General features: G+C 39.9%; 2 protein-coding genes across 5 annotated transcripts in view; one reads left to right on the forward strand and one right to left on the reverse strand.

The window, feature by feature from the left end:
* The first annotated feature begins 17 nt into the window (after positions 1-17).
* On the forward strand, positions 18-4,511 carry Sax (type I BMP receptor saxophone). The gene is made up of 7 exons (XM_076800374.1): positions 18-350; positions 646-824; positions 910-1,153; positions 1,230-1,501; positions 1,886-2,526; positions 2,790-3,021; positions 3,099-4,511. The coding sequence occupies exons 1-7, from the start codon at positions 290-292 to the stop codon at positions 3,234-3,236; spliced, it is 1,767 nt and encodes a 588-aa protein (XP_076656489.1). The 5' UTR covers positions 18-289; the 3' UTR covers positions 3,237-4,511.
* Positions 4,072-23,008, reverse strand: part of LOC143361112 (uncharacterized) — a 45,205-nt gene continuing 26,268 nt past the window's right edge. For 2 of the 4 annotated variants that reach the window (XM_076800377.1, XM_076800375.1), the window contains exons 2-10: positions 21,493-21,753; positions 20,590-20,622; positions 16,607-16,678; positions 11,549-11,729; positions 7,532-7,666; positions 7,129-7,280; positions 6,705-7,065; positions 5,964-6,153; positions 4,072-5,761 (exon numbers count right to left, since the gene is read on the reverse strand). In XM_076800377.1, coding sequence (XP_076656492.1) covers positions 5,601-5,761; positions 5,964-6,153; positions 6,705-7,065; positions 7,129-7,280; positions 7,532-7,666; positions 11,549-11,729; positions 16,607-16,678; positions 20,590-20,622; positions 21,493-21,753 — 1,546 coding nt within the window. In that variant the 3' untranslated portion in view covers positions 4,072-5,600. The remainder of the gene's footprint in view (positions 5,762-5,963; positions 6,154-6,704; positions 7,066-7,128; positions 7,281-7,531; positions 7,667-11,548; positions 11,730-16,606; positions 16,679-20,589; positions 20,623-21,492; positions 21,754-23,008) is intronic. The other 2 variants (XM_076800378.1, XM_076800379.1) reach the window with 2 other exon arrangements.

Raw genomic sequence — 23,008 nt, forward strand, 5'->3', positions numbered from 1 at the left:
GGGGTTTCCGTGTTTTGGGTATGGTGCTGTCACCGAGCGGCTTGTGGCAACACTAACGATTATCTGTTATGTGAACGGGACAAAATGATAAGTGCGCCATCTGCGGACGTTCGTTTTTTTACTCGAAAAACCGCCAATTCAATGTCGATTGTATATATATTTAATTTTCCTTCTACCTGTCACAACAACAATATTCCGTTTTGAACATACCATGGATCAATCCCTGTGCGAAGGAGACCCGAAAACATTGATTTGACTGCAGCCACCTAATATTTTGGTGTGTGTGGCAATGGCGGATTCTGTGTTTATCATGTATTTCATATTAATGCTGGTATTTGAACAATGTACAGGTATGTAACAATATTTTCAACTAGAAAATCTATTGTACCATTTAAATGTCAAGTACCATTCGTACGCGTCCTCCTCGCATCCTATTCACTTCACGTTTGATACATAAAGAATGATCAGTAAAACATTTGTGGCTGTCTAAAGGCTACAAAAATTGTATACAATATCATGTTTTTGTTTTCCACTTGTACTCCATTAAGTGCTCATGCGTATGTACGTGTAACACGTATCGAACAACCGAAAGTACTTTGTACTATCACGAAATCCATTTCAATGCTTAACAGGAGTCGTTTTTAGGAGAAAAGGAGAGTTTTACTTTAGCCGAACATGATTTCTCTTCGGAGAATGAGGATACACAAAAGTCCATAGACATCGTAGACAGTAATGATAACTCAGCTGGATTCCAACGTCTGAAGTGCTACATTTGCGATGGACCAGACTGCTCGTACACTAAGTTCTGCTATAATGCAGTTACGGTAATATCTTCTATATTATTAACGTTTTATCTACCATTTTATATTGATTCCCACAGAAATTAACAGAGCATTTTTTGTTTCACAGTGCTGGAAGTCAAAAGTAAAACAATCAGATGGTACGATAAGTGTAAGTAGGGGGTGTACTTCGTCGGTAGACCAAATGTTACTAATATGCAATAAGCAACAGCCTCTACATGCTAATCACAATAACAGTAACAAGAAAAGACACGTTAGTGGACCTGTAAGTGGTATCCAATATTTTGTTGAGTGTTGCCAAACAGATTTTTGTAATGGTGGACCATTTCCAATATTGCAAGACTATAGTGGAGGTAGGTGCACACGACACTCATCTGTTTATTTATTTGCTCAGACTTCCTCTGCAACAGACTTGTATATAATTCGCAGATGCTGTTAAAGAAGACTACACGGTTAAATTAACATTAGCAATTTTGGGATTGATGGTCGGATTTTGTATCATCGCTGGAGGGCTGTTGTTTTACTTATTGGTATGCAGAACACGCAAAAAACGGCCATTAACTGCTAAGCGTAATAAGCTTGTCATAGAGTCTGAAATGGAATCATCATATCTACATTTCTCGTTTTCTTCTCCAACATCGGTCCCCACATGCCCTGCTCACGAGCTTAGAGCAACTGCTGCTGGCGATAGCACTTTAAAGGTAAGATACGTTGTGACTAATCATAAATTAATACCGCACAGAGAGCAGTAAATTTTTTTATTTCTATATTTTGTTCTTCTTTGAAAGACATTATTTTTGTTGAAGATAGTTTGAAATATATCGATTAGATCATTGGCGCGATAATATGCGACAATGTGAATGTTCATGTAAGGTTCATGTCTTTTTAAATGGAACGGTCGCATTACTTAGTTCCTTTGTAAACGCCATTCTGTGATGACTTGTGATTTATAAAGTGTGTAGTCCTGTTAAAGTTATGAAGTATTGTGTTTGTGTTGTGTAAATTTCTTCTATGAACATTTCTCTTCGATTTACCCAGCAAAAACTCTAAAGTTCTGGCAATATTAAAATCTTGCATCGAAATAGGAATACTTGGACGGAAGGAGCTTAACCAGTGGTTCAGGTTCGGGTCTACCATTGCTGGTACAAAGAACATTGGCCAAGCAAGTGTCACTGGTAGAGTGCCTTGGTAGCGGAGGAAATGGTGGTTTCGGTGGAGAAGTTTGGAGAGGCGTGTGGCACGGCGAGAATGTCGCAGTAAAGATTTATTTTTCACGCGACGAAGCAGCATGGGCTCGAGAAACAGAGGTCTATTCACAGTTACTGCCATCCAGGCACGACAATATTCTCGGTTACGTTGGAAGTGATATGACAAGCAGAGCGAGCTGTACTCAGCTATGGTTGGTGACGCATTACCATCCCGTGGGCTCGCTCTACGATTACTTGAGTAGATCGCATCATTCGTTGATGCATCACCAGATGCTCAATATTTGTTTGAGTATCGTAAATGGTTTGCTCTACTTGCACACGGAGATTCATGGAACTAGAGGGAAGCCGGCTATGGCACACCGTAATCTGAAGTCCAAAAACATCCTCGTTAAGACTAATGGGAGCTGCGTTATTGCCGACTTTGCGCTAGCTGTGACGCAAGATCGTCTATCCACGGATAGAATTGATTTGAAGCTGGGCACAAAGCGGTACATGAGCCCCGAGATTCTTGAGCAAACGTATGTATACATTCTAATTTGAGTCAAATTTGAAGCTTTGAGAATTTTTGATAGCTCACAATTCATTGTAGAAAGCATAGACAGAGGTCTCACATCACTCCATAGAACAGTATAAATATTTAAACACGGTTTCAAGCAAGCATCATTAGTTCTTATAGAATAGTATCCTATAATATCCTATAGCACCAGTTCTTATAGAAACATTGAGAATCATTACGCTAACATTGAATTAACGTTAAAAGCCATGTTTATTATATTTCCAGAATAAACATGGAATGTCTAGAGAACTTTAGGCGAGCAGACATCTACAGCTTAGGCCTAATACTTTGGGAGGTTTGTCGAAGATGTATAAGCAATGGTGTATCACTTGAATACATGGCACCATATTCTGAGTGGCTTCCTAGCAACCAAGAACCTTCCATTGAGGAAATGCGGAAATTAGTGTGCCTGGATCATCGCAGACCGCCACTCCCTAACAGATGGCATTCTGATCCTGTAATTAACAAGTTCCTTGATCAAATTATTTAACGACTCGCAGTCTAGACGATAATAAATTATTTGATGTGTTGCAGACACTAGCCGGTTTGGGCAAATTAATGAAAGAATGCTGGCACGGGAAGTCAGCGGCACGGTTACCTATTCTTCGAGTGAAGAAGACACTTGTTAAATTAGCAGCTAACGACTCACGTGTCCATCTGTCTCTTGACTAAGCCTAGGCATATATTAAATTATATGTATATCATTTTATGCACATATTTATTGATATGAAGTTGACGGACACCGTGACACAGGTGCTCGAGATTTTCTTCATCGTTAGGAAAAATGTAATAAAAATGCGTATGTTTTTTATTTTATTATATACTGTTTTCTATTTGTATGTTTTTAAACTTTCGACTTCTTTTTGTAATATTTTATCGTACACATTTTGCGATTAACGTCGAACAAAAAAAAGTGCCACTTAGCGAGTAATACATTTCATGATTCGTTTTAGGAAGTTAGCTTCGAGTGCACAGTGACGGCCATATACTTACGTACAAATTATACATTAATTACTAAACTGTGTTCGTTCTCTTGCCAATCTCACAAAAGTATCGAAACTGTATTCTCCTAGAATTCGATCCTTTCGTTATCGATTAACAATTAAAGGTTTTAGTTACTCTAGGAATTCGACTTTGTGCTTGTTTCGTGTTAAGTAACAGCTTTCGAGGCGGTCAATTACTTGCGTACGCTTGGAAAATTTATTTATTTTTGTACCTAATGTTAAATTACGATTGCAATATTGTTACGACGCAAATACACATTATTTAGAAATTTGGATATAGTTAAATTTGTGATGGCAGGCAAAACCCACTGTTTTTATTACACATTTTCTCAATGAACACATGCGCTTTTCTATTCGCAAATATGATAGAACGGTTAATGAGTTAAGCGCACATCTGTGAATCCAATTTTTGCGTATAATGTTTATATTTATTAACTGGACTTGTCTGTGCTGGGTCTCGCCTTAAAATCACCAGTGTGTTGAATGAGAAATTATTTAGTGAATGAAATTACAAAAGCGTTTATTGATCGAAAATTTCTCTTATAAATCTTACACTTGTCTTTGGAGAATAGTGCAATTCAAAGTGGAGGAAGAGTAAGAGTTTGTAAAAATAAGGTCGAGAGTTTGGTGATGTGTTTAACGTGGTTGAAATGAAAACAAGAGTTTGTATAATGAACATACGTTTATAAATTATTCGAATATCTTCGTTCGACATTACATGCTACGTAGACATAATAATAGTATTGTCGTGAGAAACATTACAAACGCTTTTTCTCGTTTCGCGAGATGTTGAGGTAAGGAGCGAAGGAACAATCGGCCATCGACCGATTTCTTATTTTAATACTACACTTTCTAGCTACAAGATCGCATCTCTGTCCATATTTCTCTTTAAAGAAACAAAGTGCCGATTAGCGTAAACAATAAAGAAAGATTTTTGCTAACAGATTTCATATATTTCTTGTATAAAACCATTTTAGAAATCAAACTCACAGTAATCTTATCATAGTTATATTAAATGTGTGAAATTTTCATTTACGATTGCTACAGAATAAAAATCATTTGATTGATCATCATCGCCTGCAAATATGTCACATATCAAAACAACTTTCGCTGTCTTTACGCAATTTTATGTTTAAATTAATATAAATAATTCGCAGTGAATCTGGTCGACGAGAATGCGATAGTATATCATTGTCATCGACGGTTTTTAATGGATGTCCCATGACACACTATGTCGGCTGACTCGTCGGAAAGAGACAAAGTGATAACGTCTAGTACGTGGAATGTTTTTTTTTTATTCTATGTGTATGAACATTTGTGTTATATACATATATTATGCGTATCGTCGTCTCTATATACGATATATAAATACAACATTTAAATACATTATCGACAAGATTGTGGGATCACTCGACCGTGTAAAATGTTAAGAAACGTCCGCAAACGTAAATTATCTTTGGTGAAACGCGTTCGCACAACTATTCGCAAACGGTGCTGAGAACACGAGTATTTTTTGCACTGCGTCGATAATTGATGCAAAATCCGTGAAAAGAAATGTTCATTTTTACAAATAAACTGCAGATACTCGTATGAATAAAAATTTTTTAATATCTGCATTCAGTTTGTAATTTATTTGTGGCCAAGATAAGTTCTTCAGTGGTAAACATAGGACTAAAAATTTATTTACTGTTCATTAAGCACTGTATTTGTTCATACAAGGAAACGAGGAAGTTATTTATATATTATTGGACTCTATAGACATTTTTCATTTAATTTCTAAATGAAATAAAAAATTAAGTAGTCCAATAAAGTCATTGGATATCTCTCCGTGTCATAAAGCGATTGTTAAACGAACATTATGATTTATAATTTCGGAATTTGACGCATGATTTGTATAAAAGTCAACGAAAAAGGTCATTACAAAAGATGTCGCTCGAATAAGAAATTCCAGTTGGGATAATGAGAACCGATCATATTTCCCATGGGTGCTCGCAAACGTTTGTTAAAACTATACGGTCCGTGGATACGTGGCCTAACAGGTGTTCTTGACAGCCTTGAACACGTTCTCCGTAAACTGTCCAACGATGTTACCCCTCGGATGATAACAGGCTACCACTACGCAACTGCCATCCCTTTTTGCCATTGCTATGCCCATCTCGGTGGTGTTCTTCCATACAATTTGCGTAAAATGACCTGTTACAAGAACAACTTATAAAGCCTCTAATTAGCTGTCTTATTTACTGTTAAAAACTGCTCGGGATAAAATTGTACATGTAAAAAAGATATATATACATCTTCCCAAGGTCATTATGTGGCAAGGGGCTAACATATTTCTGTCTGCGGAACGTTATTAAAGCCAATATCGGTATTTCTTTTTATACCGCATTCTACGTACATGTATTTAGGACTTTCGGCTCGGTGCCAAACTTGTGATCCTTCTTTTCGGAATACCATTTCGAGACTACCTCCCGTGCCGGTACAATTAGCTTCGGATCAGAGCACTGCATCGAGTAGATGTTTTCCCCATAGGGAGACGATAATTGCGGGATCAGCTTGTTCGTGTTCAGCAACGTGTTCGCCCACGCCTGTTGATACAGAAAAATTTATAATCGAGCGTTGCTCTCGCGCCGGGTCATTCGGGCAATCTTGTAAAGAGTTCGGATAACAGAGGTTCCGCTAAATCGTGTATTACAGACGGGAATACAATCGAAAATGTATCGTGCTTGGACTCATTTCGATCACGATAATGTCAGGAATATGCTGGCGAACGTTTCATGGAAAAATAATCACATACAAAAATGTTATTTAACTTTTTCGAATGTGATGTCCCGAAGATTTAGTATACAAGGTGTCCCAAAAATGTTTTACTTCCTGGAAAGGCGTGAGAACAAGGACCAATCAGAGCGCTGCTACAGCGGACGAGTCAACAACAGGTCCCGCTGAGCGTGGTGTTGCCATTGGCCGAGCAGGAATCCGTCCGCTGTAGTAGCGCTCTGACTGGTCCTTGTTTTTCGTTGATAATTCCTTAACAAGGCCGCGGAGAATATTTTCGCAAAGGAAACAGTTACTTGAAATTACCTCAGGAATCGCTGCTGACTGTAAAACAACGAAAGTGTAACCTGACATTGAAAAATACCTTAGCAGCAGAAGTCAATTCGGCACTCAGCCTCAAATCAGGAACACGATGTCGTCTCCTGTACTCGTTATGAGCAAGCAAAGCATCCTGCTGCCACGTTTGATCGTCCATGATGTATCGTGGCATGAAGGATATCTTTTTACTAGGACTGGAGCCTCCAGGTGGAAGGACATTCTCCGTGAAGCTACCCAGGTAGTTTCCAGCAGGATTATAGTTACAGACCACATAAACTTCGCCGTTCCGGTTCCTGGCCATCCCGACGCCTAACTCTGTACTGTCTTTCCACACTACCTGGGTGAAGTGGCCAGTCTTCAAGGTGGTAGGCTCTTTTCCGTACTGGTGCTGTGCTTCTTCGGCGTACCTGAAGGACAATTTCAAGATTAGAAAAATTGTTCGGTCCTAATATTCATTTTTAATCATTTACCATTCGTTCACAGGTTCATCGCCGCTGACCACAGTCTTCGGATTCGAACTCCACATGCAGTACAAATTCTCGCCGTAGTCGATGTTCGCCCTATGTTCTAACCTACCTCTAGTTGCCAGTATGTTGGCCCAATCTTGACTCGTTTTGCATAACTGCAAAACAGATAAGTTACATTAATGTTAGTACGGCAATGTCTAATCAGATACAGGGCTGATACGGGCATCTTTGTCTTCCGGACTATCTTAGCCTGTTTTAGATCTTGCCCTGCATTTGCATGGTGATTCATTTGCATAGCAAATGGCGGGTGACTAATACCGCCCTTTGTAGCGAAACGGTTAACGAGTCGACGAGCGTACCTACGTAGTAAGAAAAAGGTAGGAATTTGATGATTACGTTGTTTTACCTGTTTGCTGAGACGAAGAGGTGGCACTCCATGCCTCGAGCGGAAGTAATTGTGCGTCTCGAGACAAACGTTGATGAATTCTTTGGGAGGCCCCAATCTGCGCACAGACGGTTTACGTGTGTCAGTCTTTGTTATCTATAACACACAGAGAGTGTCGCATATAATTGATCGAACTGTGTTAACAATAACCGAACGGAGATTGCAAAATGTATTCGCGTCATCAACGACAAATGGCATAGAAAACCTTAGTCTCGGTGAGTTAAGCTACTTTGTCAATTAAATCAAGCCATGCTCAATTCTGTTATATAATTCTTCAACATAAATATTTCAGGAACAATTTTATAAATCGAAAAATGCCGCGCGTTGCTTGCACGTTTCCAACACTCGAAAAACTCTCGCTGACTTCTAGTTCGTGAGCACAATGCCGTTCACGATCAAGAAATGACCCAGTTAACAGTCTAATGTTAATGCGCCCATAATAGAGCAGTTCTTTTTAACACGAGCCCCTTAAACGTTATTTATGGCTGTACAAAAGAGACCATAACGCGAAGAACTTCAAAACCTTCATCTTCGACTTCAAAATCTTCTATAATTTATACTGTTTATTTAAACGTATTTACAATGTTTACTCTATATATGTCCCAAATGCCTAGCCGATAAAAGTCCCAGAACTATCCCCTCTACCTCGGTCGCCGAGGACTGTAAGGTCAAAGAATCTCCTGGCCGATGTATGTCCCTGGCTAGACCCGTGTTTTGGACATACATCGAGTAAAAATTGTATATCCTGGTCCGGATAATCGAGGCAGCAATGCTTGGATTCCGTGGCATGCGCATCATCAATTTTTCACCTACTTCTAACACTTATATTACAAAATATCTGCATAATCTCGTCAGTTTATGACCAGCGCGCGTTGCATTGAATCTTCCTCTTACGAATGAGCCCTTGCCCAGCGAAAAATATTCTGATATAAGGGCGAAAAGTTTGAGGCAGGTGAAACCATTTTTCGCCCATTTTTGTCGGTAACTTGGTCGCTCTACCTTATCCTTAATTCTTTTTCAAGACAAACAGTTCGCTAAATATTGTTCGCACCTCTGTCACCCATCGAAAGGCAATACTGCGTTAAAAAAGGCCGCTAAAATCCTAAACGCAGTCGACAAACAAGAAAATCCTAGAAACTCAAAACAGAAAGCCCGCGGATTCGATCTAATCGCCGACGCGAGTCAACGCCAAAGTGAACGCTAAATAAATGCTATAAATCTCGGACTCGTTCTCCGCGGATTTGATAAGTATCACTCGAGGATGAAATCGGGGGGAAAGCCAACAAGATCGATCGCCTCGATCATTTCACGTTCGCGCGCGCGAAGATGTATAGCTTCGGCCGGCGACGTTCAAAAACAAAATTACGCGACAGCGTGCGCGACGCGTAGGCAGCAATAAAGACGATGACGTTCCTAATAACCTAGATGCAGAATGGTCAATGGGTAGCGGGACCGACTGGCAGAAACGATTTCCCATCGAGTCCCTATCGCAACGCGATCATTTCCAGCACGACCGCCAGGAAGAAAACGGTTACGCGGTTTCTCCCGGAATTCGTTCGGCTCCGAAATTGTTTAAAACCGCGGGTGAAAGTATGAACCGGGGCGGTTTAACTCTGTCGGCGGTGCAATAAAATGCGCGGGTTTTGACAGCGACGATGCTATCCGTCCGATAATCGGCCCCGAAAAAGAGAACGAAAAAACCGGTGCGAAACTTTAGCTCACTTTAGGTATTTGCGAAACCGGTAGCACATGAAACTCTTACTTCCCCGCGAATGTGGAGCAGCGGCTGGTCTGATGCTTGATAAAACGCGGCTCCTGATAGCAGAGTATATGGCGGGTATCATGCGAAGTGGCACACGCGAGCGCGATGATAGAGAAACTAAGGATTTCAGCTCGAGTTTTTGCTCAGCGCGGAACAGATTAGGGGAGATTGAATCCGACGAATTTGGCGAGAAACGAAACTAGTGAAGTTAGCGAGGTGTGAATATACATACGTGAACTGTAACGTCGTGACACGACATATACGGAGACAAATTTTGCGTAGGAATTGTAATTGGGAAAATCAATCATTTTTCCAGCGGAGTTAAGAAAACGAACGAACTAATCGAAAAATTACAAAAATTTCAAAATCAACGTAGGGGTGAATGGTGAGGGGAGAAGGGGTTAATACGAAACCGGAAGAATTATTTTGAGGAAATGAGGAATTTAAATGAATTTCAGAATGAGTTAGTGTTAGGTTTCTCGGGGGGGGGGGGGCTGCAAATGATTTTCGTTGCTGCTTTGACAAATCAATGCACGCGTGCCATTTTTTTTTAATTTCTAGTGTTCAACTAGTTTGACGTTAGTTGACAGTTAATTTATAAAATATTTTATGATACATAATATTTCATAAAATATTTTATGACACAGTGAAACGATCAATTTTTCCAATCATCGAGATATAAAAAATGGCTGCGTATCACGAAACGGGACACAGAACAGTTTCATGACTACTGGGCAAAATAAAAAGAAAACTTTCGTTTCGTGTTGAAACACGATGAAATCAACGCGCGCCGTCGTAAAACGCTGTTCCCTTAATTTGTAAATTAATAACTGTGAAGCGACCAGGGTCGTAAAATAATCAGAGTAAGCAATTTTGACTGCCACAGCGAGAATTTCTCTTCTGCCTTTTATTAAGGTGGAACGTACACCGATGATTTAAACAACAAATACAATCGGTTAGCTCGATTGAAATACAATCGATGTAATCGTTCATACATTTATCTTCTCGAACCTAAATCAACGTTCTACGTTGGCACGTGACGCCTCCCCGAAAGTACCTACGAGCAACATCCAAGGTACGTTGCCATCTGTCGATGACTCAGGACCGTTCCCTTTTCGAGAGACATGTCTGAACGCTCGTGCATCGACTTGGGAAATCGTTACTCTCGCAACGATGACTAATCTACGACTGTCAGTATCGGGAATGATTTTTCTACTGACCCCAGCAGTTCACGTTTTAGGCGGCTATATACTGCTGCCATTTTTCACCAATTTTTGGAATTTTTTTTCAGAACAACTATAACACTTTTTGAATTGGAATTTTGCGTATACATTCAAGGCTATTTGCAGTACAGACGGTATTTTTTCCAAGCAAAAACAATCAAAATTGCACGAGTTGTACACATTTTTATAGGGCATGTTTCGAAATGGTATTCCCATGCCATTTTCACCAATTTTGAATTTTCCTTAGGAGAGCTATTAAGCTTTTTGCAGCAGGCCCTTTATACCTTGGATATTCGAAGTACAGTGAATCCGGGATATATGTCGTCGAGATTTCTGAGTTAACCGTCGTGGAGTTATCCCCAATTTCCCATACGCTGTCCTTCTTTGCGTCCAAAACTTCAATCGTTCATTACACACGTAAATATCATCGGAATCATACAATATTTGGTTTCATTTTAATCAGAAAAATGCCACAAATATGTCAGTGAAATTTCCATAAAAAAATAATGAAAAACAAAGAGGTTCTCGAGCCTGACTGTCCTTTTCTACGTTCGGCGCTGCATCAAAGATCAGTCGGGTCTCGTCGGCAGCATTTCCCCGCTGTGACTTTGACAAATAACTCATAGGACGCACGAATTGCGACGCGTTTACGGTCCGCGGCGAACCGTAACTGGCGGTGACTATCGCTGTCCTGTTCTACGTTCGGCACTGCATCAAAGAATAGTGCCCCGGGCTGCTGACATATACAGTGAATCCTCGATATATGTCAACAACACCGGTCTTGCCAGCGTCATATATCGTCCAGGAGATACTATTCTTTGATCCTCGCGACCTTACACTCCTCGGCAATCGAAGTCTTTCGATCTTCGCGGCCCCTCGCGGGGTACACCCCGCGGTAGTGGGGATAACTCCGCGACGTTTATCATCCAAGCCTTGGCGACATATATAGAGATTTCACACGCACTGAAAGCAAGGAGAAGGCATCATAATTACCGGTGTCGACGAGCATCTTGCGGAATCAGGGGACGCTGAGGACGACCTGGCGCTGCTGTAGGACATGCCATCGCTGCCTAAACTACCATGAAAACTGCCATGAAGGGAATTCGACAGTGGTCCTGGCGATGCCGGCGACGCTGTCAGGGGAGATTTCGATCTGACCGAATCCGTCCTCGACCTGCAAGTTAAACAGATTATATGGTGGATGGGTAAGGACAACGGGGGCTTTCATTGTCGGGACAGTGGGAACACAGTGGAGAGACACAGTGCAGGCTCTGGCAAACAACTTCTATGGGGGAGTCCCTATGGAACAACGGGACTAGTTACACGACTTGCTGGCGATGTGTAAGCGATTTCGAACTTTCGGCTCCTTGAAAGCGATGCGTTCAAGCTATTCGTGTTCAGGGTGAAAGACCTCTAAGACAAGCCAGAAGAAGTATATGTTATTTCGTCGTTTTTGCATTATGCTCATTCACTGGACAGATCGCTCTACACTACCTTGCTAATGTGTCAGGCACTTGCATGTTGCGAATGTTGCTGGGAAATGTTGGTATGATCACGATTATCCTCGGTTATCCGAATTCATTGACGTGTTGCTGTTTGGATAATGGAACGGTTCCTTGCAGCAAATAAATTAAATAAGTAAAAAAAAAATAAATTTATAATAAATTATAATAGAATGATAGTATTGGTACAGTATTTACTGTATATAATTATGTTATTTTTTATAATAAATTTTCAATAATTTCCACGATAAATTGCTTTGTCGTCTGAAATTGATCTGTTCAGATTCTAGATTTGGAGGTTCGGATAATCGAGGGGTTATACTGCAGTTGTTTAGAAGATCAGGCACAACGTTTGAATAAATAGACGCCACTGTCAAATAAAATTGACTGTAAAATCGGATTGCAACTGCTAGTTGCACTGATCGACCGTTGGTTTTATGTGCAACACATTGAAGATAACAATGTTATCTTATCACTATAGGCTTGATTGAACAAAAGCAATTTCTAGGATTCTTCAGGGAATGTTAAAAATCTTCGTGTGAGTCATTCGTTGATTCATTTTATACGAGTGTTATTAGTATTGGATTGCTCTTTTATAGCGTAGGATGAGTCGAGGTGAATCAAAATAAATATTCGGTGCATTTTTCTTTTATTACCAGATAGCCGAGCCTATTAATTGTTTATACTGCATCATCCCTGCCTCCCACGTCTACTCCTGTAATTTTCTAATTGTTTTAGGCCGTTGATTAGTGTCGACAGTCATTTCGGTAAGACTTGGGAACCCCCCCCCCCCTCAGGATTCATATAGTTTTTCGCGAATATCTCGAAAACTATTCATTTCCGCGAAAAATGACAATTACATTTCGTGTTCGGCATGTCAAAGCGAATAGAATGGCGTAGGTCACGTGTCGAAAGGAAGGGGGGAGGGTTTTCCGAAGTTCAGCCGTCATTTCTATTCAGACAAACGCGGTTCCCCTTTGTGTTGAAACAAAATGTCAGAAATCATTCAAGAAATCAAGACGAATAGCAACGCACTTTGCCGACTGCTCTCTCGGAGCTCAGTTTCACTCTCGTAAAATTATTCGGAAAACAAATACACGCGATGCGCGTAACCGCATGAAGTTCCATATCAATTTCTAACTGATTGCAATTCACAACGATATTACAAAATGATTTAGAATCCGTGCAACGCACTTTTCCCGCGAGTAGAAAAAAAGAAAATGAAATCACGAGAAGCAACGAACTCGGATTCGCCAAAGGTGGAACGATTAAAAGAGAGAGAGATAGAAAAAAGAAAAAGAAAAGTTCGCCCGGCTATTTTCGTTTGCGGGTAACAGCTCCATTACTTTCTCTGATTAACAAGGGGTCTTCGGTGCAACGTTTCCAGACGGACAAGCAAAACATTCGTCTGGCGGTGAACGCGCGTTGAATTAACATCCGTTTCTCTTCAGCCTCGTTTCTCGCTCATCAGGATGCTGAATCAAACCGAATTAAACAAGTAAGCGGCATTAAAGCCGTAATTCGCTCGGAACACGGACGGACTCCGAGAGTCCTGGGGCCTCTTCTCGCTATAAGTGACCGAACGCGGACACCGTAGAAAGCGTGCGCGCCGGGGACAATCGATTCTCGGTGTCCCTCGGATCATCAGATCGTTCACGATCCATACAAAACGAATTCGAACGCGTTAGACCCCCTCCGGCGATCCTCTAACGGTCGCTCATTAACAATTAATTAACTTCCCCTGACCCTACCGAGCATTAACGGCATCTGGTAAATATTGCCTTATAAAAATGGCAATCCCTAAATTTATTGAGATTGTCCGCAATTTTCAATACAATAAGTGCTTGGACATGGAAATTTATTCTATTTTCCCTAAATGAATTTCTCTGTTTAAATAATTCTATTCTGCCCTTTAGTCTTGTGTGCGTTGTCATCCGAGCTATGTTTAAAGTTTCAAGTCTCTAGCTCGTCGGGAAGTTACTTGAAAATCAATTGTTGTTAAGATAGAGTTAATAAAAATAAAATAGTTGCTATCACGGAAGGTGATCGTCCGCAAAAAGGAAGTCTTTAATGCTGCGTCAATTTCGTTCAGTCAGCGGTCCCTGTTCACTGGAAAAAAATTAAAAGCACCTTAGGAACGCGTCAGCGACCAGTTCGGATAAGAGAGGTTCCACTAAATCGCGAATTACACACGGCATGATAATCCGAATTGTATCGTGCTTGGACTCATTTTAACCGCAAAAATGTCGGGAATGTGCTGGTGAAAGTTGCATTAAAAAATAACTAGCCCTTTGCACTCGGAGCCGTCGATTCTAAACTCACAACGTCCCCTTAGAGGGCAAAGGGTTAATATATCGAAGCATTACCGCGAGAATAGAAGCGTTTCAATTCTTGCAACGAACAAAACTCTATCGAGACTTCACGAAGAAGGGTTCGAACTGTATGAAAATATTTTTTGATGATTTTTTTAGCTTTCCCGGAGACTGGTATGCCATCTGGAAGTCGAAATGAGTTAAAACCACCTTCGCTGCAGGATGCATCAGAATGAAGTGTGCCATCAGTGCCATTCACTTTGAAGCGACGCGAAGCCTTGGAAGCGACAGAATTTCGAGTATGCGAGTGCGGTCCGAGCGAGAAGCTCTTTCGAATGTGCTCGTTTTGTCACGCAACAAGCTCGGCGCATTTACAGTGTCAGCGGTCAGGTGGTGAAGTAACGTCGGAGAAGCCGAGAGAAATCGTCGAACATAAGAGAGAGGGAAGGAGAGAGAGAGAGGGGGGGAGAGAGAGTAACGCATCAAAGAATTACGCGAAGGTTTCGCGAGCGAGTCGTGCTCGCGGCGCTCGGCATGCTCGCCGCGCGGCAAATGCGATCGCCGCTCGCTTTTACTTCCTTCTTCCTACGAGCTGCCTCGACCACGGCCACGGTCGACCAGAAGAAAGGTTGCTCCATCCTCCTTTCTTGCTCTGCCTCGCGCCGGCCGGGAATTTATTAACCCTTTACCGAGAGATTTAACGGTGAATGCACCGATGCCCATTGTTCTGTACGCGACCGTAAATTTGGAAAGTTGCGCGCCCGTCTGCTTCGTGGTCTGCTACGTTTCTACACTTCGAACGCAGTTTGGTTAATCGTCTCTCGAGAGCTGCCACGCATAATCTATGCAGCCCGCGCTTGGGTTTGCAGAATTTTTCACCCATCGCGACCGTGATTTCTTTGTTCGAGATTAACGTTACAATTCATCCACAGTGGCGAATTTAGCCGAACTCGTGGAGGAAAATAGAAAAAAACTTTTTCTATTTTTATAACTAAAACTACTTTTAAAACATTTTTTTCTAAATTTGCAAAAATTTATACAGCGTACTTTTTCATAAATTAACATATTTTGCTGTTAATTACTATACAGAGATCTCTCTATATATGTCACCAAGGTCTAGGCGATAAATAAAGTAATTATTAAATTCCACGTTAATAATTTTTAACACAAACAGCTCGGAGGCTGATCAATTAACGAAAGTACGCCAGTTTTATCATTACAAAATGGCCCCTTTTGCGATAGACTTCGAAGATTTCGTATATTTCCGAAACACACTGATTTCTCTATATATGTCGCCAAGGCCTGCATGATAAACGTCGCGGAGTTACCCCCACTACCGCAGGGTATATCCCGTGAAGGCTCATAAAGCTCGAGAAGCCTAAACGTAACGCGGCTCGGGTATGTCTCCTGGACGATACAAGACGCCGGAGAGTCCCGTGTTGTTGACAATTATCGAGAATTCACTGTACTTGGCGTCATTTTGAAGCTTGAAGATTCTACTTTCGCGCGCCGGTGTTTACTTGTGCCCAAAATATTTTTTCCACCGAGGAACAAGGGGGATTTTTGAATGTACAGTCTTCACTCCGTATATGCCCCAAATGCCTAGCCGATAAAAGTCCCAGAACTATCCCCACTGCCATGGGGAGGCCAAGAAGCTCGAGAAACCTCGGTGGCTGAGGATCGAACAATAGTATCTCCTGGCCGATATATGTCCGGATCAAACAATAGTGCCTCCTGGCCGATACATGTCCGTGGCAAGTCCCGTGTTGTGGACATATATCGAGAATTCACTGTACAGAGTGAGACATGCGATTTACACACGTCAAATAAACTTTAGATCATGCGTGTAATAAAAGTGTCGTAAAAGTCGTTGGGATTAAAAGGCGGGCGCATGTCTGCGCGTCTGTCCCTCGTGAAAGACGCGCGAGACCGATGACTCTCGTTTTCAGAAATTCTGAAGGATGGACGAACTTTCTCTCGGCTTCGCGGCCGTTGCCTACATCAACACTCATTACCATTAAAACTAATTGGAAGGCCAACCATCGACCCTAACGAAGCCCCGAAAAGAACGATGACGTACAAATGAGAAAGACAGAAAGAGAGGGGGGGGGGACTTTTTCCGCCAAAAAATCGAACGAAGTCGTTGTTTAATTTCTCATCGTTTGGCTTCATTGGAGCCGGTGTTTGGCCAGACTATAATTACTATTTCGTACTATTAGGTGATTAGGTGAGAATACCTTTCGGGCGATAGCTGGTCGACAAAGCCAACCACCTTCTTTTTCGTTCCGTTTACGCTGAGCGAGGGCATACTACAAGGGGTAACGATTTACGACGTACACAAAACGATATTCGAGGGTTTAGTTTGACCCTCCGACGACGGTGGTTTGGGTCCATCTTGACCCAGAGTTGCAGACGTTTCATTCAGGTTATATTATTTGAGCAGCGAGTCGAAAATCATTAGCTTGTCGAGTGGTGGCTAATTTGTATCGAATCGAGTAAGAGTAAATGTGATTACTGTGGGTCAGTTTAGACCCAACTGAAGTGCACGTATCACTAAACTCATCCGCCGTTCGAGGGTTACGGGTCTTCCTACTTTGACTTTTGTTTCAGGAATTCAGAAAAATGAAATTCTTCATCTGTACGATGATGTCACCTTTATTTATCGTAATTTTTAAATATATCAAATGTTTAATTTTGATTTTGTAACCAGCATGAATATTATGTTTCTTAATATAAGTCTCTCTGGTTGAATCGCTATAATCTTCGACAAAAATCATTATTTTCGCATAAAATATCAGGATGTCTACAAATGTTTGAAATTGTTCGTTAGTTTCATTTGAAAAAAATTCCTAAAGTTTGGCTCATTTTTCGACCGTCAAGGTAAGGAGACTCGGTTAAGCCATGTCCACACCGTTTTTACTTGAACGGCTGCAGATTTATCTAGTTTTAGTAATGAAATTGTATAATACAGTGTTTACTCTATATATGTCCAAAATGCCTAGCCGATAAAAGTCCCACAACTATCCCCACTGTTGTGAGGTATACCCTGTGAGGGGCCACGAACCGTGGGCTCTAACTGTCCCTTTCTACATTAGGCGTGGATCAAAGAATAGTATCTCCTGGCCGATATATGTCCAAAATGCCTAGCCGATAAAAGTCCCAGAACTATCCCCACTGTTGTGAGGTATACCCTGTGAGGGGCCACGAACCGTGGGCTCTAACTGTCCCTTTCTACGTTCGGCGTGGATCAAAGAATAGTATCTCCTTGCCGGTATATGTCCCAAATGTCTATTCGATAAATGTCCCAGAACTATCCCCACTGCCGCGGGGTATACCCCGTATGGAGCCATAACCCGAGGCCTCTAGATGTCCCTTTCTACGTTCGGCGAAGAATAGTATCTCCTGGCCGATATATGTCCCCGGCTGGACCCGTGTTTTGGACATATATCGAGTAAACACTGTACTCAGTTTAAGTCTGCAGACTTTAAGTTGTGTGACCAAAAGCTGGTGTGGATATGGCTTTCGTGTTCAACATGTCCCGAGAGAAATTAATGCATTCAGAATAAAGTGATCAAGCTACAAGTCAATTAGCGATCAATAAAATACGTCAAAACAAATTCTAGTTGTACGAAATCTGCATCTGACAATGCATATTTGAATTTGTGGCTTTCGTAGTCTCTGTTTTTCCAAATTCTGTATTTCACGATTCTTGTTTAGTGGAAATTCAAACTATGGGGGAATTATTAAAGAATCACACTAAATATAAAACAATGTCTTTAACACATATATAATTACGTATAATCTTTATACGAATGATTTATTCCAATTTCTATTTTTCTCGATTAATTTCAAACAACACTTGAAAGCCATAAATTATTCCTTGTCTGCGTTGTGCTATCAACAACAATTATTTGTTTGTGCGTTTAACTTCCTCGATTCACGACCGTCTATGGATCGACAAACACTGACGATGCAACATTTGCACTGTGCATCGTTTAAGAGTCGACGAGTGCGTATAGTTTGTGTTTGCCAGTCAAACAACGCTGTGAAGAAATGAAAGTGAAGATGGCAGACGTACACAGCCTGAACATATTCAACAGCATCGCAGTATAATTAACTGCACGGTAACAGTGCAAATCGAAGAAAGTCTTTCAGTTGATTCAATAATTTTAAGAGAATTTAAAATTGAATAGAACTTATAATTGGAGGAATCAACGCACGAGAGTTTCACGTTGAACACGCTCGTTGCGATATGCAACTCGCGAAATTATTCAGTTGCATAAGCAAGGACAGCATAAGTTGCATGTACAAGTAAAGAGGTCAGGCGGTAAGGGCAAGACCGTCAATCGAGTTCGATAAAAACGACTTTTTTGCCATTATTGGAAACGCTGCATTTATAATTAATCTGCGAAACGTTTGCTCGCGATATTTGCAACACTCTGTCGATTTTATTTAGCGTTGTATATTTGTACGATGAATATTTTATTGTACACGTATTTGCGAGAGTTGAGCGAAATCGAAGAATATTTCATGAGTATTTACTGATTTGTAGTTATGTACGTATTAAAAAACAATTTGCAACATCTACGTTAGTATGTATTAGAATGTATTAGAATTTTCTCTCAGGACACTCGAATCTAACGTGTAAATATGTGTAACTGTATTTATATATCTACATGTAAGAAAATAGAATTCACATGTGTGAGGGAATGATTAAAAATTGAAAAAATTATAGCGAATGTACATGTACATGGGTAATAATTTCCACGATTGGACAAAAATATGGATTACGTCTCGTGCAATTTATTTATTATTAATAAAAAATTATTTATCATTAATTGAAGAAGGTTAAGAATGGATAGTTCAGAATGATTAAAAGATTAAAATTCTAATGAATCAAATAAGGGTCGTGTAAATAAGGCCTCGGCAAGTGGTGGCTCGCGAGCCACATACGTGTTTCCTTCCCACTCCTCAGACCCCCCACCATGCTCCTATGAAGTGTGGGAGAAGGGGGCGGGGGTCTAGGAACCTATACAGTCTTTACTCGATATATGTCCCAAATATCTAGCCGGTAAAAGTCCCAGAACTATCCCCACTGCTGAGGTGTATACTCCGTAAGGGGCCAAAAAGTACTGTATCAAAGAATAGTATTTTCTAACCGATACATGTCCCCCGGTAGACCAGTGTTGTGGACATATATCGAGTAAACACTGTACGTATAGGAGGCTATCTCCAGGAGACATAAAAGCACGGTAGGGGAATATGAAGTGGCCAGTGGTGGGGGAACTTGTACGGTAGTGGGGGTCGTGAAGCGACGGCGGGGAAGAAGTTGCCCAGGCCTGATGTAAACAATACACTATCGTTATTTGTTCTATAGTATAGTAAATAAATGACAGGGATAAATCTTCATAATGTGATTGATATGGCTCCCTACCGAATGTAATTGATTGTTACTTAATTGATACAAAATAATCGCAATATACGGGGACAATGTTAAAGAATTATTTGTTAGGGTTAATAATTAAACAATGAAGAGACGTCAGTAATTATCCCGTAATTATTGATATTGAAATTGAAATACGATTAACCTGAAGCACTATTTAACTCCGTTTACCGAAGAGCAACAAATGTCATGCTTAGTTAATGTTCAGGCAACAGTTGTTTTCATAGTAACAAATTGGAAATGTTCTAATATCAATTTTATTTGAATCATGCAACTCCAAATGATCTTGACAATGCTTGACAATGAACAGATCTAAACATCGAATATCTCATCTCTTACCAGCAATGTACTACAGAAGAATAATATCAATTATGTTAACAACAAGATATTCTAATTGATCTCAAGTATACAGTGTGTCCGAATTGTTTCCGCAAAAAGCAAAAATTATAAAAGTATAATTATTTGTTAAAAAGGCCCTCGATCAGTTTCATCTTTATATATATTTATTCAATTGTCATCTGTAGGCTCGATTCAAACACACTGTAAACATTTATGACTTACACTTACAGAAACTGATGTACAATGAAAATGTATGTACACATATACTATTGTACACTGTCTGTTCTATCAGGATCTAAATAAACGAATAATCTGATGAAACTTCACTAAACTTCTTACTGTTCTGGCAACTAACTAAACACAAGATTATGTTCGTGTAAAGTCAAAATTAACAACAATGAGCATACATCAATTACTTTTCAATCTTGAAATTCTTACCCAGAAACGAATGATATGTTCTCCGCAACGCTTCTAAAAATCGTATACGTTAATCGATCATGTTAATGTCTTGGATAGTATAATATTTTGTTGCCATAAAACATCGTAGCTAAGAGAGAGAAATATTGATTCCCTACGTAAAATTTACATTTACAGATTCGAAATTAACAATTAATAATAGTTAACTTTTTATTGAATTTTCAACCCTTTTCTGTCTTTTTTATCGAGTCCATTCGCAATTTTAACTCTTTAATATTAAGACTGTACAACATTTCTAGACTCGCATTGGGTATGTCAATATAGTGATTTCTCGATATATGTCTCCAAGGCCTGGATGATAAACGTCGCGGAATTATCCCCACTATCGCAGGGTGTACCCCGTGAGGGGCCACATAGTTCACATGGGTGTAAACATAATACAGGGAATGTCTCCTGGACGATACAAGACGCTGGAAAGACCCGTTTTGTTGACATATATCGAGAATTCACTGTATATACTTATCTGGAAAAAAATTTCTACTTCAAATAATGATAACTTCGTTAAGAAAACTAGTACAACAATAAACGTAGGCTTATTTTAAAGCTTGAAGCCTCTACTTTTTCACCGGATCATTCCCTTTTGCCAAATGATATTTTTACACGATGTAACAGACGGAAAACTGAAGGCGTGTTTATTCAAGCTTCAATATGAGCCTCAGTTTGTCACTGTAAGATTTTCTTTATCTTTCCGCGAATGGGGAAGTTAGGGTTCAAACACTTTACGGATTTATCATAGTAAATTCTGCTTGTTGGAGGGGACATGGATAGGCGTCCCGTCGAACATACCAATTTTACACACGTCCCAGGAAGTTAGGGTTCCCTTACTAGTCGCTTCCGATCATTCAGAGAGAAAACTATACATACCTGTTCGACTTTGGCGTAACGATGTCTCTGGTTTCGGACGTGTATTTCCTTTCAGCCCTACCGCCGTTGAAAAGCTCGACGGTTTCCCTGGTTACCGTTTCCAGAAGAGGTTCGCCACCCCTTCGGCCCTTGCTGAAGGTCCTTTGATCCGTTTTACGAACCATAACCACCCTCGACAGGGGTTGATTGAATTCGTGGCCGTGCATCGTTGGCGGGATCATCGCTAACGACTGCGAGAGGGGCCCGCCTATACGGGGGGACCTGAAACAAATTATTTTTATTACGTTACTGGCACATCATCCGTCAAATTTTGCAGATTCAGACCTTAGACTGGGCAAAACAGTATTTGAAATAGAAAGTAGTAAATAGTTTATTTTATTTTTAAAGCATTCCTATAATCATGAAAATAAATTATTTTATTTTTAAAGCATACATATAATCATGCAAATAAATTATTTTATTTTTAAAGCATACCTATAATCATGCGAATAAATTATTTTATTTATAAGAAAAAGTTTTTGAAATACTATTTTAGAGTAGTATTTTATTTGGGAAATATTGAAAATAGTGACACTTATTTTGTAGGACTGCGTAAAGTAGTATTAATGTTATTGTAATGTTATTACGACATTGTTGTCTGTTTATCAACATGTTACATGCAAATATTCGTAATTAAGCTACAAATAATACTTTGTTAACTATCAAAGTGTCTTACATTTGCACAACTTATTTTCATTGTAAGGAAATATTTGAAATACAACAGTAAAATATTTTATTTTATGTACCTGGTTATCAAAATGAAAATATTTTATTTGCCGAAATTTTTCGCTCTATTTAAAGTAGTATTTTATTTGAACCACATTAAATTATACTATCTAAAATAGTATTTTAAATGTTTTCTCTCGAAATTTTAATGAAATTGTATTTTAAATATTTTTTCTCGAAATTTTAATAAAATAGTATTTTAAATATTTTTTCTCAAAAAACAAGTGACTCGGGACCAAAGATAACCCCCCAGAAATTTTTATGAAAAAGTCAGTGATAAATTGTTGTTAACACTAAACCTACCGACCCTTAAAAGTGACTAATACATGTTGTCTTATAAAAATGACGAGATTGAATTTATTTGGATTTTGTGCGGTCCTCCTAAATGTATTTATTTAATCATTTCCCATGAAAACATCTTTACAATTTCAGCGATTGTAAAATAAAAAATCTGGAACGGTCATTTCGACCGGCGTTGTAAAATAAAAATTGTTTGTATATGTTTCACGTGTATTTCTTTTCTCAGTTGAAAAAGTTGCAACGGTATTATTAAATTCATTACGGTTTTTGTTAATACCCATCAGTGTAATGCCGGATCAGGGGCCCAGAGTTTGGTTACCCCGTTTTTGTATGTAGCGTCTGTTCACCTTTTAGGGTCGCGGGCGATTACTATAAACAGGTCCTTCAACGTTTCTTTGGCAATGTAAATATTTTGAATAATGGCCTAACAGTTTTGAACGGCGCCTCGGAG

This window comes from Halictus rubicundus, chromosome 14, assembly GCF_050948215.1.
Source record: "Halictus rubicundus isolate RS-2024b chromosome 14, iyHalRubi1_principal, whole genome shotgun sequence".
Classification (NCBI taxonomy): domain Eukaryota; kingdom Metazoa; phylum Arthropoda; class Insecta; order Hymenoptera; family Halictidae; genus Halictus; species Halictus rubicundus.

Bases quoted from the DNA above. Each gene is read 5' to 3' on its own strand.
- Sax (XM_076800374.1), top strand. From the start codon at position 290: ATGGCGGATTCTGTGTTTATCATGTATTTCATATTAATGCTGGTATTT. The intron at 2,527-2,789 runs GTATGTATACAT...TTATATTTCCAG, and splicing joins CCCGAGATTCTTGAGCAAAC to AATAAACATGGAATGTCTAG. The intron at 3,022-3,098 runs GTAATTAACAAG...GATGTGTTGCAG, and splicing joins ACAGATGGCATTCTGATCCT to ACACTAGCCGGTTTGGGCAA.